This window comes from Tachypleus tridentatus, chromosome 8 (genome assembly GCF_004210375.1).
Source record: "Tachypleus tridentatus isolate NWPU-2018 chromosome 8, ASM421037v1, whole genome shotgun sequence".
In the NCBI taxonomy this organism is placed as follows: domain Eukaryota; kingdom Metazoa; phylum Arthropoda; class Merostomata; order Xiphosura; family Limulidae; genus Tachypleus; species Tachypleus tridentatus.
Genome location: NC_134832.1, coordinates 38,400,862 through 38,418,308, shown reverse-complemented (window position 1 = coordinate 38,418,308; position 17,447 = coordinate 38,400,862). Strand labels below are relative to the sequence as shown.

The following is a 17,447-nucleotide window of genomic DNA, read 5'->3' as shown; positions in this document are numbered from 1 at the left end:
GGAATCCAGGTTACGTACAATAAGGTGCTGTACTATGGTATGTTTTAATTCTGGTTTCATTTACGAATGTGTGTATGTGTGTGCGTGCGTGTCTTCTTATAGCAAAGCCACATCGGGCTATCTGCTGAATCCACCAAGGGTTTAATTTATATCAAAAGGACTTTAACAAATGTATACATATATGTTTGGATGGTAATATAGAAATATTAGCAAGTACTTAATTACAAACACTTATTAGGAAATATCAAAATATGAACAAAATGATACATCTAGCAGTTGAGGATACTTACGAAAGTGAATTCACACTTTTATTTAAACAACTTTTTACCTATATAGTCATAAACACATTACCTGAATACATTTCAGAGTTCTCTTCCTAATCAAGAAATAGACTGTTATTCTAGTTATTAGAAATTTTGTAAAAAATATTATGAAATCTTCTAGAGAGAAAGAAAAAGGGCTATTAAAATTTGTGAGGTTCATGTTCGACAGAAACTTACTCTATTGATTAAACCAAAACCAGCAGCCTTTTGAGGTTCGGTTTGATAGGACCAGTCCAGAGGAGTTTGTTGAATCATGGCAGCAGCTAAAGGAATATCTGACACAACATTTTCTTTCCCTCCTGCTTCTAAAATTAGCACTCTTATGCTTGGGTCTTCTGACAGACGATTGGCTATTACTGACCCTGCCGACCCTGCTCCAACTAAAATGAAATACAAGTTAAACATATTTGCATAAGTCATATGTAACAAATTTTTATGCCTACCAGTAAGTATGATTCTTTACGTTTCTTTACATGCAGTTGTCCAACAGTTAGTGAAATTATGACATTGTGTGAAAAAAAGTTTAGTATTACTTTCTGTATTAGGATAGAGAAATGTGCAAAAGTGAGGTGAATTTGGTATTCTAACTAATGTCAAGGGATAACTTTGAACTGCAACTGTGTCTGCATAAATTGTACAAGAAGTATGTGCAAAAGTTACTGTTTATATTCCTTCTGTGTGAATTACGTACATTTCAAAAGGAAGGAAGTAGTTTATATATTAATTTCTGATTTGCTCCTATTACTCCATGAAAATAAAGACCCTTACACAACTTTAGGTCTTTAATATTTTCACTTTAAGTTAATGTAATAGTGAAGAGAGTCAGTGTAAAACGAGAAAATGACTAGCCTAATAACACCAATGTAGTGTAATCTATTCATCAATTGAGAGACTGACACTAGAGTCATTACATTCTACGATTATTTCACTATCACGGAGAAATAATATATTTTAGTGAGTTTAACTGTTTGCCTTTTGTTAACATTGCAGGCGACTATCCGGAATTTTTACATTAATTGTACATTTATTGTTCTGTGTACAATGATTTACATTGTTACCATTTAGGCGGTCTGCTTATCATGAACAAAGTTAATTCACAGAGAAGAGGTTAACATTACAGCCAAGCCAACTTATGATGCATTAACTAAGTTAACAAGTCTGTCGTGTCATATCGGTAGTTTCAATCAAATATGCCCCCAGTGGTACAGTGGTATATCTGCCGACTCACATTACTAAAAACCGGGTTTCGATACCCGTGGTGGGCAGAAAACAGATATCCTATTGCGTAGCTTTGTGCTTAAGTCTAAACAAACAAACTAATGAAATTTCAAGTATTATATTTGTTAATAAAGTAGACATTTCAAACGTTATTTATAAATACGTTTTTCAACCATAAAATAACCTTACATATTCTCTTGTTTCCTGTATAATTTATAATTTATATCATACACTGAAAGCCCGGGAAAGAACAGGTGGTTAAGGCACTCGACTCCTAATTTGCAGGTCGTGGGTTTGAATCGCTGTCACACCAAACATGCTCGCTCTTTCAACCATGAAGGCGTTATAATATGATGGTCAAACCCACTATTCATTGGTAAAAGAATAGCTCAAGAGTTGGCGGTGGGCGGGGGTGAATTCTAAATTTATATCAGTAAGCCGAGATCTGTATCCAGACTTGAGAAAATCTTGCGTAGTAAATATTGACTCACACACCCATGTGGATTCAAATATGGAAAATAATTTTAAAATTGCTATTTTTAAATTTGAAAGTCTCTCATTTATCAGAATAGTGAGCCACATCTCTCTGATAGAACATTTTTGTTTACCTTTTATGTGTTCTACACTTTGCAGGATAAGCATCTCGTCTTCAAATTCACACTTATCCAAAGACAACAAAAAATGTAATTTTCTTACTAAAATTTCCTTAGTCAAATTGAAATGAATCAGGCAAAAATTCGAATATCAGTTTCAAGTTTTTAAATTCGGAAAAACGTGATTCAAATTTTTGAGAAAAATTTTGATCTAGTTTACATAGAGATCATCTTTAGCATCAAAGAAATCATAGTCATTTTCTAGAAAAATATTCAGCTTTGCAAAATGTGTCAAATCATTCTTTTGTGATTGTTCCGCAAGAAGGTTTAGCTTTAATTGAAATTCATTTGTAAACTGTGATTGCTCACTTATTATTTTACCTCTTCCCTAAAGCTTTATGTTAAAATTATTTTAAGTGAGCCATCATTTCGCAAAGAAAGTGCAAATCACACTGCCATGACAAAGTTTCAACTTCAGGGAAATTTTTAATCTTACCTTTTTCAACAAGATACTCTTTTATTTGAGAAAATAAGGAAGTAAATCGTTCCAAGGCTTTTCCTCTACTTAACCATTTTACATTTGCAAAATCAGTAAGATCATCAAAAGTACAGTCACTGCTTTTCTTCAGACTCAACAAATTGTTGATAGATGAGAGAGCTTCCACTTCTAATATAATTCAGAATTTTTACAACAATTTCCATGAAATTTTTCAATTCATCACTTTTAGACATCTGAGCACATAAATTTTCCGGATGCAAAATGCAATGTAAAGATGGCAGCGTGGACTTCACATTATTTTAAGTTAAATGCTGCTTCAAAAGAGAAATAAATCCTAATTTCGCACCAGTCATGGCGGGAGCACCATCTGTTGTGACAGAAACCAGTTGTTTAAAATCCAGATTGAATTTTTTTCGACATTTCAAGAAATGTTTAAAGACGTTTTTTTCACTTGTTTGATCTCGTAATCCACAAAGGTCAAGTATTTCTTCCCTCACTTGAATATCTGAAGTTACATATCGAACCCAAAATATCAGTTTGCAGTGTCGCTAACATCTGTTGACTCATTTAGTGCTAAAGAAAAATACAAACAGTCTTTTAGTTGTTGAAGCAATTGATTTTCTATGTCTTTCGCTAATTATAGCATTCTGCGGACAATTGTTCTTCGACTTAATTGCAAATTATTTACCTTTTGAAGAATATCATATTTTATTTTTGAATCATAATTCTCCAAGAAAGTTTCAATGACCACAATCAATATTTATTTTACTAGTTCAGCATCAGAAAATGATTTATTTTTTGAGCCAGAATCCAAGCTACTTTGTAGCTAGATAACGTAACGAGTTCTATCGATGATAAAAACATTTTTAGGCCTCCCTTTTGTTCATGAAGTTGTGTTTTCAGGCGGCTAATTTATTCATATGATTTTTGCTATGAACTGGAAATTTTACATCGAATTCGTTGTGAAAATTGTTAAAATGTTGCTTAAGGTTGCATACTTTATTATTCCTGAATACTTTATTACACAAAAGACACAGTGGCTTATTATTGCTTCAATCACTGCCGTTCCTAATTTAACAGTTTACGACTAGAGAGAAAGCAGCTAATTATCACCACCCACCGCTACGTCTTGGGTTACTCTTTTACCAACGAATAGTTGGATTATAACACCTCAATGGCTGAAAGAAGAAGCATGTTTAGTGTGACGGGAATTTGAACCCCCGCCTCTCAGATGAGTAGTCGAGTGTTTAAACCACCTGACCAAGCCGGATTACTATTTTAAATGTAAAATGTATTCTCTAATGATTAATAGTGAAAGTAATTTATTTATAAAATTTGAAAGAATCACCTTTTTTCAGACCGTATCATTTGTAGTAAAAAGCAAAATATTTAAATACTTTTTCAAGAGCTCTTACATATTTTGTTTTTAAAAGCTTTAAATATAGAATGTATGCACATTATTTGTGATAAATCCTAGATAAAGTCGTATTTTTTCAACCTAAATATTGGTCTTTATCATGATAAGACATTTTAATAATAACATTGTCCACCCATAGAAGTCAGTCTTTGTAAAAATTATTTAACGTGTAAGTGAAAACTATAAAGTAACTATCAAGATGTGTTAAAAAGAAATTACTCAATAGTAAACCCACATTATATTTAGGATCGCAACCCTACTATTGTGATCAGACTTTTACTTTATAGAATCAAACAGGTTATTTACAAATATGGTTCAGTTTCATCTTTCCAAAACAATGTTAATATTTTTTATATGGTAACGTCACGGAATTTATATTAATAGTGTCTTGTTATCTTTCCCATGCATTTGGTACAGCCATATAAAGCATCATTATTTATTCTAATTGCTTTGGCTAATGTTATGTAACGCAAACTTTCCTCAAATAGAATAATTTCGTAAAATTTAGTAAATTCCTACTGAAAAGTTGGAAATAAATGATTAATAAAAAATATCCTTCCATACGATTTTTTTCAGAGGTTGAGTGAGAAACCGTTAATCTTGTTTGCTTGGCCTAACCAATACTCGAGTTTCTACATGTCCTTTCACCTGATAGTTTTACTGCTCTAAACTAGCCTTCTTTAATCCAAATGACCAGAGAAGAAACAACGGTCCACTTTTACTATTAGATGAAGCTGCAGTAAAAAATGTTAGACAGATAGTTTACCCGACTTTTTGCGTAGCCATGTGCAAAACATTTTGTCAAATTTGAGCGTGTTTTTTTGCACATGTGGCTTATATTTGCACCAAACGAGACTCCTAACTGAAGGTTATAAAGAGCTGTAAATGTACCAAATTTAAAAAAAAAAGTCCATAAACGCTACGCGTTTACTTTGTAGAGCTCCTTTTCTCAAGAAGAGAAAAATTAGTTTGTAAAACTAAAGATTTTTTAACCAAAATGTGTCTACATTCTAGGTTTGTGTAATGCATATGAAGCAGTAAAGCTACAGGTATGTTGAATTCATGCAAGAACGTGCGTGACTTAAGTTTGTGACTCGATGATGGATGTTAGTGTAATTACCCCAATAATTGTTTGAAGTTGAGCGCAAAGCTTACCACTGGGCTATCTGTGCTCCGCCCACCACGGGTATCTACACCTAGTTTTTAGCGTTGTAAGTCCGCAGACATGTCGCTGTACCGAGAAGTAGAGCTACCACTACAAGGTAAGATACATTCACTATCTTCAACTCAAATAAATCGTTTCTTTCACACATATTGTTTTTGTACATTAAAGTTTAAAAGTTTTTCTTTTGCAGAACGAAAGATAAAACTTTTATTAGACGTTTCAGCCGACTAGTTTTAGTAACACACTGTAGTTACAAACCCCGATTATTGTGTTTCCAAAACTATTAAGCTAAAAACAAACAATAAATAGTATTTTTCATTGTGCTGGAAAAAAATGTTGTTGTTTTTTAATTTTTAAATAGGAAAAGAGACACTCAAATAAAACAATGTAGTAAATGCTACTTAGTGAAACTTTTTGATAGGAATGAATGAATGGTATTAACATACTTAACGTACGTTAACCAGGCATTTAAAGTTTTCTAGTAAGTTCTACATAAGGTTATACACATTCGAAGGATTTTCAAGAACAGTAAACAACTAGATACTAGATATCTGTAAATATTTTATAGTTTGTTTCATTAAAAAAATGAGATAAAGTACAAATAAATCACAACTTTATAAGCCTGGCTGTATTTTTCATAATACTCACTACAACTCTATAGATTTTGCAAGAATTACTACAACTACTTTCTTTTCTTTTACTTTTCAGAGTTGGATTTTAAACAATATCTCTACAAGCTATTCTATTTGTTCAAATTTACGATCATTTGTTACTGCTCAAAAGGGGCTTTAGCCCAAACTCTCATTGCATGAAATTCTGATCTTGAACTATAAAATATTACTTTTGATAACGTGTGGGTCTCAAAAGTTGTTCGAAAAATGTGCATTTGCTCTGAGTTCATCGCCATATGAAATTACTTTGTCACTTGCTTTACTGTCTTATTATACTTTATTATTATTATTTATTATTACATGACGGGATACATTATATATATTGTACTTTACTATTGCATAAATAGTTACATTTCCATATAAATATATATATATATATGTATAATTTTAATTTTCCTCTCACCTAAGTAGGTCTGTAGACCTATAACACTAAAAACCTGGTTTCATACCCGTGGTGAACATAACAAAAATAACCCTCGCCTAAGTAAGTCTGCAGGTTTATAACACTAAACATCGGTTTGGATACCTATGTTGGACAGAACAAAGATAACCCATTGTGTAGCTTTGCACTTAACAACAAGCAAACAAAAGAAAATAAACTTTATGGAGTTAGAATATGTATATACACACACACTGTTAAACTCAACCACTTATTTGAGTAGAGCTTCGAAAGATGGAAATAAGAAAAGGGAAAATTAAAAAAAAAAAACATTTTTAGCATTTAATATGGAAAATGTGAACACTATGAAATTAGCCTAAATACTAGTTGGTCAAAAGTTTAAGACCATACGAAAAGAAAGTCCTAAACAGGGTAGGAAATGCCCAATAAGAGGTCTCAGTAGTGATTTTCACGGCCGTCATTACGAATAAATTCAAACATTCGCTTGGGCATGGTCGATAAAAGCGTTTTCAGAAGGCTGGCTGAAATGTTATTCCAAGTGGTGAAGATAGCTTCACGAAGATCATGCACTGCTTGGAATTGACGTCCATTTCTATAGAGTTCCCTTGCCATCCACCCCCAAACATTTTCAATGGAGTTCAATTCGGGCGAACACGCTGGATGTTCCAAAAGAATCACATTATTCGCCATGAAAAAGCCCTTTGTCCTGCGGGCATTGTAGATTGCAGCGTTTCCTGCTGAAAGATCCAGTCATTTTCACACAAGCGAGAGCCTCCAACATGCCAATGTAACCAGATGCTGTTTGTCGCCCCTTATAGCCTGAAACTCCATTGTTCCATGGAAGGAGAAAGCACCCCAGATCATGATGGAACCTCCTCCACTGTGTCGTGTAGAAAATGTCTCCGGTGGGATATCCTTATCGTGCCAGTAATGTTGGAAGCCATCTGGACCATCCAGGTTAAATCTTTCCTCATCAGAGAACAAACCTTTCGTCCACTTTTCTACATCCTATGTTTGGTGCTTCTCAGCAAAGTTTAACCAAGCTGTTTCGTGGTGTGGAAGGAGGCGTGGCCTCCCTCTCCTACATGCCGTCTTATTGTTCTTGAGCTGCATTCTGCGTCCGTAAGGGCCTTAATCTGGTTCGACAATCGGCTGGTGTCTTGCCGGACAACCCGTCGAATCCTCCTGCTCAACGCCGGCGAAATTTTCTTGGGCCGACCACTTGAAATTCTCGTTTCATATCCCTCAAGGTCTTTTAAGAAATTTGCAACAGCAGATTTACTACGCCCAATCTCACCAGTGATGGCACGTTGAGAGAGACCTTGCTTTTGCAACTCAACAATTCTGCCATGTCCAAACTCTGTCAAGTTTTACTCTTTGCCATGTTTTTACCCAATGTAACACATGAGATGTCACTGGGAGATGTTGACAACGCTAATGCTTGAACACAAATGACTAAATATAGTTACGTATTTACCGATTAACGTTTCATTTCAGTATGGTCTTAAACTTTTGACCAGCTAGTATTTAGGCTAATTTCATAGTGTTCACATTTTCCCAATTAAATGCTAAAAAAGTTTTTTTATTTTTATATTCCCTTTTCTTATTTTCATCTTTTGAAGCTCTGCTCAAATAAGTGATTGAGTCTAACAATGCAAAATGCAAAGTTTTACTTTATATTCATTGGCCTTGAGATTTTGGCCAGCAGTGTATGATAATTATTTTAAGAACGAAAACAAAATTTAAAATTACTACGAAACTACTTGATTATTATGTTTGAAAAAGTTTATATACATACGAGTAGTATCAGTTTGACTTTCTAAACTATATGCATAAGGGAGGAAAATATTAAGTTTTATTTATTCATTGGCTTGATTATAGCATGGAGAGGTAAATTATATAGAATAAAATGAATATCGTATTGATGAATGACTGCTTAGTTTTCAACTTTCTGAGAAAAGGGTACAACTGATGAAATCACCCTTACAGTTATTTTTACATATAGCTGCTAACAACTTCTCATATCTAACTCGGCCAACTGGACTGCTGTTATTCTATAAAAATAAAATCTAGTGATTTTAATTAGTGTTATGGCATTAACTAATTATATAATATAATTTTACCATGTTTGTTTTTTTTCTCTCAAAAGAAGTCGGCAATTATCTGTATACTCTGTATCTGTTGATTCTCTATGTTCATCAAATATAGCGTTACATTCCTCTTACCGGAAGTGTGTAACGGGTATTATAAGTATAGCCTTCGCGTAAGGTATACACTCGAATACTTTGAACTGTAGGTGTCTTAAGGAACTTTTGGCACCGTTACTTCGATGATATCGCTCTACACCTGAAGGGAAAAGAAGGGGGATTCAAAATCTGCAGACGTGTTTAACTTTCCTTGAAGGATTAATAAACCAACTACATCCTGTTACCGCTATATAGAAATGACTTGAAGTACTGCACTAACCCTTAAATAAATCTGTCACGTTGAAAACCTTAGAGCAACGAGTTTCGTTTTGAGCATGGTATGAATCACACAAGTTGAAACATTATTATATATATTTCTAATGTGCGGGGTATTAGTGATGAATCTGGTCAGATTGTAGTAATGAAGAATTTAACTGCGAAAGGGGTGCTAAAAATACTACACATCTGAAAGAAAAGATAACTAGTTTCAATAAAAGTTTCAGAATAAAGTTTCTTTGCACTATATGGAGATAAAAGATAGCTACTAGTAAAAATAACTTTCTTTCTAACAAATGTGTTTCTGTGGGTGGAAGCGGAGAGTTTTCTGTTTTTTAATCTATCCTGGAGTAGTGACTGTCATAATCTGGATAAAAAGTAAAACATTGAGATTGTTTACCTGGTACTGCATGAAAAAGATAAAATGCAAAAGTACTTGTTTTAAAATAGGCCCAACTACATATAAACCTATTAATTATCAACCTTCGAGCTTTACTAGTAATATGTATTTAATATTAAGTTTGTTGTAGATTTTTTCATAAGATTATCGTTAGTTGCCCTTAATTTTGAACTTATTACTCACTGTATCTCCATCCACTCATATTTAGAATTTGACCATCATTTTTATATTTTAATCGCTGCGCAAAGTCTTGAAACTAAAACTATATAACGCAAGTTTTTACTTAGTTTATGTTTATTTCTGCACATTACTTAAGACAATTTAAGAGTAGAAAATATTGTTTAAGCATTTATGTTTTTAGTTAAATTTCTCTACCTGTGTGTAAAAAAAAAAAGAGCATAGTTTTTGGTGTTGCTTTAAAGTGTGTATACAGTTAATCGAAGTGACTTAGAGGAGAATTTCTCACTTTCAAACATGTTATATTACTTATCATATGATGAACGTTTTTTCTCTCACTTCTTAATGAAATATTTTTTGTTTGTTTCAGAAGTTTTGAGCAAAGCTATACAAAGGACTTTAATAACGGCATGCGGGACGCAAGTTCGAACATTATTATCGAACATGCTAACTCTTTCAGCTCTTAGGACGCTAGAATGTGACAGTCAATCTTACTATTCTACTATTGTAGCACAAGAGTTGCGGTTGGAGGTGAAGTCTAGCAGCCCCTTTAGTCTATCACTTCTAAATTATGGATGGTTAGCGCAGATAGCCGTCGAGTAGCTTTGCGCGAAATTCAGTAAAAACTCAACCCTTATAACGCACCCATGTCTTCAAATTTGTGAATGCGTCTCTGTAAAAACGGAACGCAATCGATGAACCCTCGAATTCAGAATCGGAACACGCTAACTACCAGCCAACGTTCGGGTGTTCCAACACAATTTCATGTCTTTTAAAACTATGTAATGTTCATTTCGTTACATTCATCCCATTTATTGAATATATATAACTAGCCATGAATACTACCACAGTATGATCGTCATCGTAATTTATTTATTCAACATTTTATATTTAATTTTCTGTTTAGGTTTATTTCATAGTTTACATACGTGAATTATTTATTTTTATTTTATTAGTTTGCAGCATAAGTTTTTATATCACACGATTCATAAAGTTTTGGAGCTAGACAGAGTTTAGTTTGCTGTCTGTTCTGGAACTTCCACCATCTTCATCTGAGCTAATCTGTACTGAGCTGAAGAAATTATTTGCTGACGGTTTGAAATCTCAGTCCTAAACTCCTTCAGTAGTGAAATCAAATTCGTTACTTTATCCTCGTAAAGAGCATTAATGCAATAAAATCAGCGTAAATCTCCAAAACTGTTACAGAAACGATTATATTTGTAATTAATTTCAAACAATAAGTCCGCATTCTCTCCAGCTATTAAAATGGAAACACCAATTAATCCCTATGTTTTTAGATTTTTTAATCCAACTTTCAAATTGACGCTGAATATTGAAATCTTCCACAATGCATAAAATATAAAACAGGTTTTACTAATTTCAGCATGAATAGTTTTATTGTTAAATGTAAAATATTTATAAAATAAATCACTTCTCAAGTCCAGAAATAAAATTTCCTGGTTATCATTTAATTTTAATTGCAAATTAAAAAAATATTCGACTAGAAGCCGTCCAAATTCTTATGACTAAGTTTGCATTCAAACGCTACTTATGCACTTGTTGTTACTTAATTTTAGCGAAGTGTATTATAAACAACTTTACTTAAATTAGTAGTAGCTAATGTTGAAATTATTTTATAGACTAAATAATACACGCGCACCCAGTTACGTAAGTACAATCACTACCTCAACTCAGTTCAATCACAGTTGAAGAAAACTTAAAAAGAAGAGAATAACCTCCAAACAAGTAATTTTTGTAATAAACGTTAAAATACTGCAGTGTGCACAGCACAAATACACCTTTTTAGATTTGCGCCTAAAACAAACTAATTTAATCGAAAATCCCAGATACAACCGAAATAGAAAAACAAAGTGATGTCTGAGTTGCAGAGATAATACGAAAATAAAGCACAAATGTTCGAGAACCTGACGAGTTTTCGGGTTTTCCATTACATCAAAATATTCAGTGCAGGTTTGTAGATTTATTGTCTTAGATATTGTTGTACAGGCCCGGCATGGCCAGGTGGTTAAGTCACTCGGCTTGTAATCTGAAGGTCGCAGGTTTGAATCCCCATCGCACTAAACATGCTCGCCATTTCAGTCATTGGGGCGTTATAATGTGACTGTCAGTCCCATTAGTCGTTGGTAAAAGATTAGCCCAAAAGTTGGCGATGGGTGGTGATGACTAGCTGCCTTCCCTCTATTCTTACACTGCTAAATTAGGGACGGCTAGCGCAGATAGCCCTTGAGTAGCTTTGCGCGAAAGTAAAAAACAAACAAACAAGCCTTTATGGCCACCGACGCATGTTGTTTATGTATGGTTCACATGTACAGTGGACTGAGATTGAGTACGCCATTACTGACCTTGAACGTTACACTGCATTAACGTGATTCATTCATTCTACGAAATAGGATATTATTCCGACATTTTAAATTACAGCAGCTACACAGGTCAACTTGATATTCTTTTTTAAATTGTAGGAGAGAAACAGAAGGTAGAAATTTTTTTTTACATGATTTGATATATTTTACACTTACAGGACGAATGGCTGCTGTTTAAGCCGTGATTGTATAGCGGATACTGAGAGCACTCAAGAGTAAACCAAACTTTGCGCGAAATTCAAAAAACAATCATACTTAACTGTTGTATATCCGTCTAGTATATCACAAAATCTTCATAGTTATCTTCATCTTTTAGATACAGATATATCAATTTGTAAAAACGTTTAACGAATTATATCCACAGTCAGATGAGTATAAACTTCCAGTTAAACTTTCTTATAAGCAAATTATGGATATGTGTTTTATTATAAGAAAAATAAAATACCTATGATTGATACAGCTGTTTATTGAAAGTAGAATTTGACAGGGTTGGTTTAGCATTATGTCTGAGGGTTTAGAACGGTAAAAATCGGGTTTCCACATTTGCAATAAGCAGAACACAGACAATTCTTTTCGTAGCTTTGTACTAAATGACAAACACATGAATAAACTACAAAAGAATTACCGAAACGTGTTGAGACATTTCCAAAACAATAAAATATTTGTAATTTAATGTCTCTGTTACACACAATTAGACAAGTGGAAGCAAAAAATATTTGTTTTAGCTCAAAACTACACAATAGGCTTAAGAAACGTATTAGTAAATAAAATATGATAAAAAATACAGTACTTGTTCTGTGTTATAATTATAAGATCTAAAGTTGCAAGATATATAAGTGGAGGCACTCATGTATGGACTCTGGTTAAACATGTAGAACTTTAATAAGCGTATATAGTGTTAAAACTTCCCAAAACTTATAGATTATAGTTCACACATTACTTTCTACTTTTAATGCGCAAATCACTTTGTTAGCATTATGATAGATTTTCTTTAAAATATCCTAAACTAAAATATTTCAAGGTTTCGAATACTGTTATAGATTGTTCTTTAAGACCTGTGCTAACTTTCATTAATTCCATACAAGTGTAATATCGAATATTCATTTTATTGCCTTAAAATGATATGGTTGTACATTAGCATTCTGAACCAGCTATCGACCTATAAGTAAGTATAATAAGTTTCTTATTGTTTTCAAATTCGAGGACTTTCGAATAGTCGATTATTCTTCTTTAGGAGAATAAATTTTCATATTCTTTTTTGTAACCTAGTAAAAAGACATAGGTTAAAACTGCTTTTGAACCTATACGTATGGTAGTTCATATACACGTAATACATAATTATCAGAGATTCAAGACGTTACAGAAATCAAAAGTTTAAATTCAAACATCATGAACAAACACCATTTTCATGAAAAACGAAACAATATTTTTGCATCAAACTTACTTGATAATGGAACATTTTGCCTCAAAACAATGGTCTCCAAATTAAGTTTTGTCGCATTTTCTAACCGAAAAACTATAAACAACTTGGTAGGTTATAGAAAAACTGTAAAAATGATGAAATGCATAAATTCCGGCGAATGTTGTTTTAAAAGATTAACAATAAAAATGATTCAATCATTTATTTTGTTTTGTTTTTTCACGTTTTGTAAACACCTTGTTGAATAGTTAACAGAGAACATTAGGTCTTCAGAAAGTTAATACGATGTACACTCAAAACTTTAGGTCAAAGAACAGAATATCAAGATATATTAATGTAAAGAATAGTATGCACTTCCTTATAATACAAAGCAAAGTTCGGATTAATGGTGTTCATAACATGCGACAATATCGAAGATATCTATCATCCAACAGTTAAAGATAATAGAGTGACACAACCAAGCCTATCCTAGATCGCTGATATGCACATTTCTGCCTGTTTAGCCATAAAAACACCGCCTTTTCTTAATGAAACAACCAGAAGAATACGACGAAAATAAAGTGTCCTCGGCTTTATCTCTTGTTGACTGCTTATCGAACTCCATCACGAAATTGTAAGGATGACTGATACGATATTTTAAACAAGAGATATGTTACCTGAAACTGGAGGTATGGTGTCTGAATCTGGAGTCATATAGCAATAATTTCTTGTTGATAAGAGAATATCAACTATACTATTAGAATGTTATAACAAGTCACCACATATATCTCGGGTTCAACTCTGTGAATTAACAAATAAATACTTAAGCCCTAGTTATGCTTCCCAGTACTGAAAGTTGGGAAGATCTCAGCAGGAAAATGCCAACAAACTGTATTTTTACCATACTTGCAGAACAAACGTACATAGCTACATATTCATGTCTATTATAATAAAATGTATAAAAAATTATAAACAAAGTGACTTCACTCATGAGCAAGTACGAGGATAAAAATAGAAAAGGCAGTAAAATAAAACAAATTGGTTGTTATAATTTAAAAAGAACTATTTTTAGGCACGCGTGCATTCATTAATGAATATGTAAAAATGTTTTCATTGAACGACAAAACGACTGTAAACCGCTAGACACGCAGTTATAAAAGCCAAAACAAATCCAAGAAGAAAAAATGTTTAAACGCTTTAATGAAACACATGCCAATATTATTCCATGAATTTAGAAACATGTCAAACTGATGAAAACAGGTATAATGAATACTTGGTCCAGTAGCTGAGGATAAAAGGTTAAATGTTATAAGAATGATGTTTAAGCAAAGCATTTGAGAGCTTGTAAGTACAGCGTGAGTTGACGGTAATAAACTTTATTGTATATGAATTTGGAAATTATCTTATTGAGTTTATATCGCAATAAAATACACCAATTCTATGGTATATAAGATATGCATTTAAATATTTTAATGTATTTATTTAATTACATTAAATATATTATTTATTAGGCGGATTTAAAGGTTTTACAAGAATACAAAAACGTGTTATGGTTCTTTTTTTAACTTGCATACGAGCATAACAACATTATTATTCGCAATTATTCCTATGATACGGTGTTCGACTCGCAATCTGAGGGTCTCGGGTTCGAATTTCCGTCACACCAAACATGCTCGCCCTTTAAACTGTAGGTGTGTTATAATGCTATGATTAATTGTACTATTCATTGGTAAAAGAGTACCCCAAAAGTTGGTGATGACTAGCTGCCTTCCCTCTAGTCTTGCACTGCTAAATTACGGACGGCTAGCGCGGATAGCCCTTTTGTAGCTTTATGCGAAATTCCAAACAATATCATACGTCCTTTTCATAGTAACGAAATAATGCAGCATAAACTTATTTCTAGACGTGTATTATTTACAGCAATTTATCCCTATTTAAATCTAAAGCACACACTCTTTTATACCTGAAAACTTCAATACCTGAAAATTTTAATTTATTTTCGTAAATATCCGTTAAAAGAAGATGGACAATTTTTTTTTTTTTGAAATCACTTTACGATCCATACGCGTATTGATCAAGTTCATGTCAATATTTAAATACATGTTTTCTACCCATGGTTTAATTATTAAACAATCGTAGTTTATGTCCTATGGAGCTGCAACCAACATTGAGTTTCAATATTTTAAGCCACAAATAATATTTTTGCCAGTAAAAACTTGACAAAGCATGTTTGAGAAACTTTTTTTTTTTAACATGCGTATATATAAAATTTTGATAATATAGATTAACATCTACTTACTGATAATGTAGTCATATTCAATGTCCACTTTTTCCGTTGTATACACGTTACCGTTTGTTAGTGTCTGGTACACAATAAATACTCCTAAAGGGAGTAGAGCAGTCAAAACGGTCAAACTTTCGGTCATTTCTTTATCCCCTAAATTCTGATTGTTTTAAAAGTGGTAAATTGATTCCTGTACTGATTTTCTGTCCGTTGTGTAATATAGACACACGATGTCCTACTAGAATACGTCACAAACTCTAATTTAAGGCAGCCATTAACAGTTGGTGTTGAAACTGTTTACGAATTGATCCAGACATCCAAAGGAAGTTTCTAAACGAAAAACAAAAGATATATAATTACAAATTGTATACTAAACAGTATATAGCTTTCTATCAATTACTAAAGAAGCGTTTTTAGTTCGGTTTATGCATATATTACAAACATTACGTGACATTTCGAATTTTAACTCCAAATAGCAGTAATATTAAGTTAAGGTACTGGGATTATTTAATTACATTATGCATTTCTCTAAAAAAATTCAGAGATTAATTTTTCATGTCTAAAGAAATTGTTGATTGGTTATATCAACTATCAATTCTATTAAATTACCGTTATACTAAGGGGTTGTGCGTGTGTGTACGTAGATAAAGGTCTGAATCAAATGGTAAAAATGCTGCTTTTTCCTGGTGTAAAACGTAAGTAGTGGTATTTGGCACCTTTCTAATTTTGAATGGAGATATTGTAGTATGTTTCCAGTCAAATTTGCCTAGTTGCTAGCTATCTGCGTTCTACCCCAAACCTTGGCGTTGTAATAGTCTATAAGCCTAAAGTTGACTCACTAGGAAGCTTGAGCAATGGTTGTCATTGAATTCATGCACCAGATATATCTCGGTTGGTCATTTTGTGAACTCTATGGTTCTTACTTTAAAATGGTGTATAGATACTAGTTATTCATGGAATTTTATATAAATTTTGTAGTCATACACAAACTGAGCACTTCTGTATGAAGTTACATCACAGCTACAACATTAGGTGTAAATAACGATCTCGGTGTTAGCGTTTTTAGGTGCAAATAGTTTCAGCCAAATATTCTATCCCAAAATATCAAAATAAAACTTTATAATATGCAGATAACAAAAAGTATTTGCCATAGCACGAAGTTCCATGTTTATTGCATTTGTGATATGATGTAAAAGTCAGTCTTGTTTCTCTCTTACAAGGTGAGTTTTTCTCAGTTGTCACCTGGATTATTTTCAAAGGTCGTTTTAGCCAGCAGGGATTTCATTTTAAAATCTTCAAAGAAGAAATCACGTTTTGAAGAAACAATATTCGTAATATATAATAAATAAACTGTATTATCAACTTACCAGCAAGTTAGATTTTCTGTGAAATAAATTTACAAATCTTACTGACATGATTGTTCCTACCTAAATCACGTTTCCGATAGAATTTACCTTTTACACTTTAGTTAAGCTTCTGCATCAGTAGAACGCCACGTTTTTGGTAGAGGTTTTTGTTTTGTTTTTGTCCTAGCTTACCTTGACAAAGCGTAGTCCTATTACTTCTCAATGCTACTTTTTGGTACAACTATAATGAAAATAAAGTTACGTACAAAACAATGAAGGCAGCATTTGCCCAAGTCGTTACAAAGACTAAATCCCCTAATCACATCATACTGATATGTTAGGTACCTTAATTATTATATAATACCTTGGCTTTAAAATATCACTGTAAAATAACACTTGCTATAAGCCAATCTTCATGGCCTGTCTCATATGAAAACTAACTTTCTTCTCACATGTAGGATACCTTTACCATCACACAGCTTTGGTCTCGAATTTGACCAATGACTGATGAGCCTGTAACATTAAAAACCAGTCTCCCCACGCCGTAACCTATTAAAACATACATTTCAGAACAAGTACCTCAGGCTATCAATATTTTATGCAAATGAATTTAAAAAAAAAACGTACAAACTAACTAAATTATCCGGAATAAAATAACACCTGTTGTCAAAGGATTGTAAACATTACTTCAATGTAGACAAATTCTTGTAAC

At 32.8% G+C, this 17,447-nt stretch overlaps 1 protein-coding gene across 5 annotated transcripts in view; it reads right to left on the bottom strand.

Annotated features, from left to right (window-relative positions):
- Positions 1-17,208, bottom strand: part of LOC143222204 (glucose dehydrogenase [FAD, quinone]-like) — a 33,136-nt gene extending 15,928 nt beyond the window's left edge. For 3 of the 5 annotated variants that reach the window (XM_076448328.1, XM_076448331.1, XM_076448332.1), the window contains exons 1-3: positions 17,100-17,208; positions 15,405-15,719; positions 501-703 (exon numbers count right to left, since the gene is read on the bottom strand). In XM_076448328.1, coding sequence (XP_076304443.1) covers positions 501-703; positions 15,405-15,531 — 330 coding nt within the window. In that variant the 5' untranslated portion in view covers positions 15,532-15,719; positions 17,100-17,208. Of the gene's footprint in view, positions 1-500; positions 704-15,404; positions 15,720-16,843 lie in introns of all 5 variants that reach the window. The other 2 variants (XM_076448329.1, XM_076448330.1) reach the window with 2 other exon arrangements.
- Between the last annotated feature and the right edge of the window lie 239 nt (positions 17,209-17,447).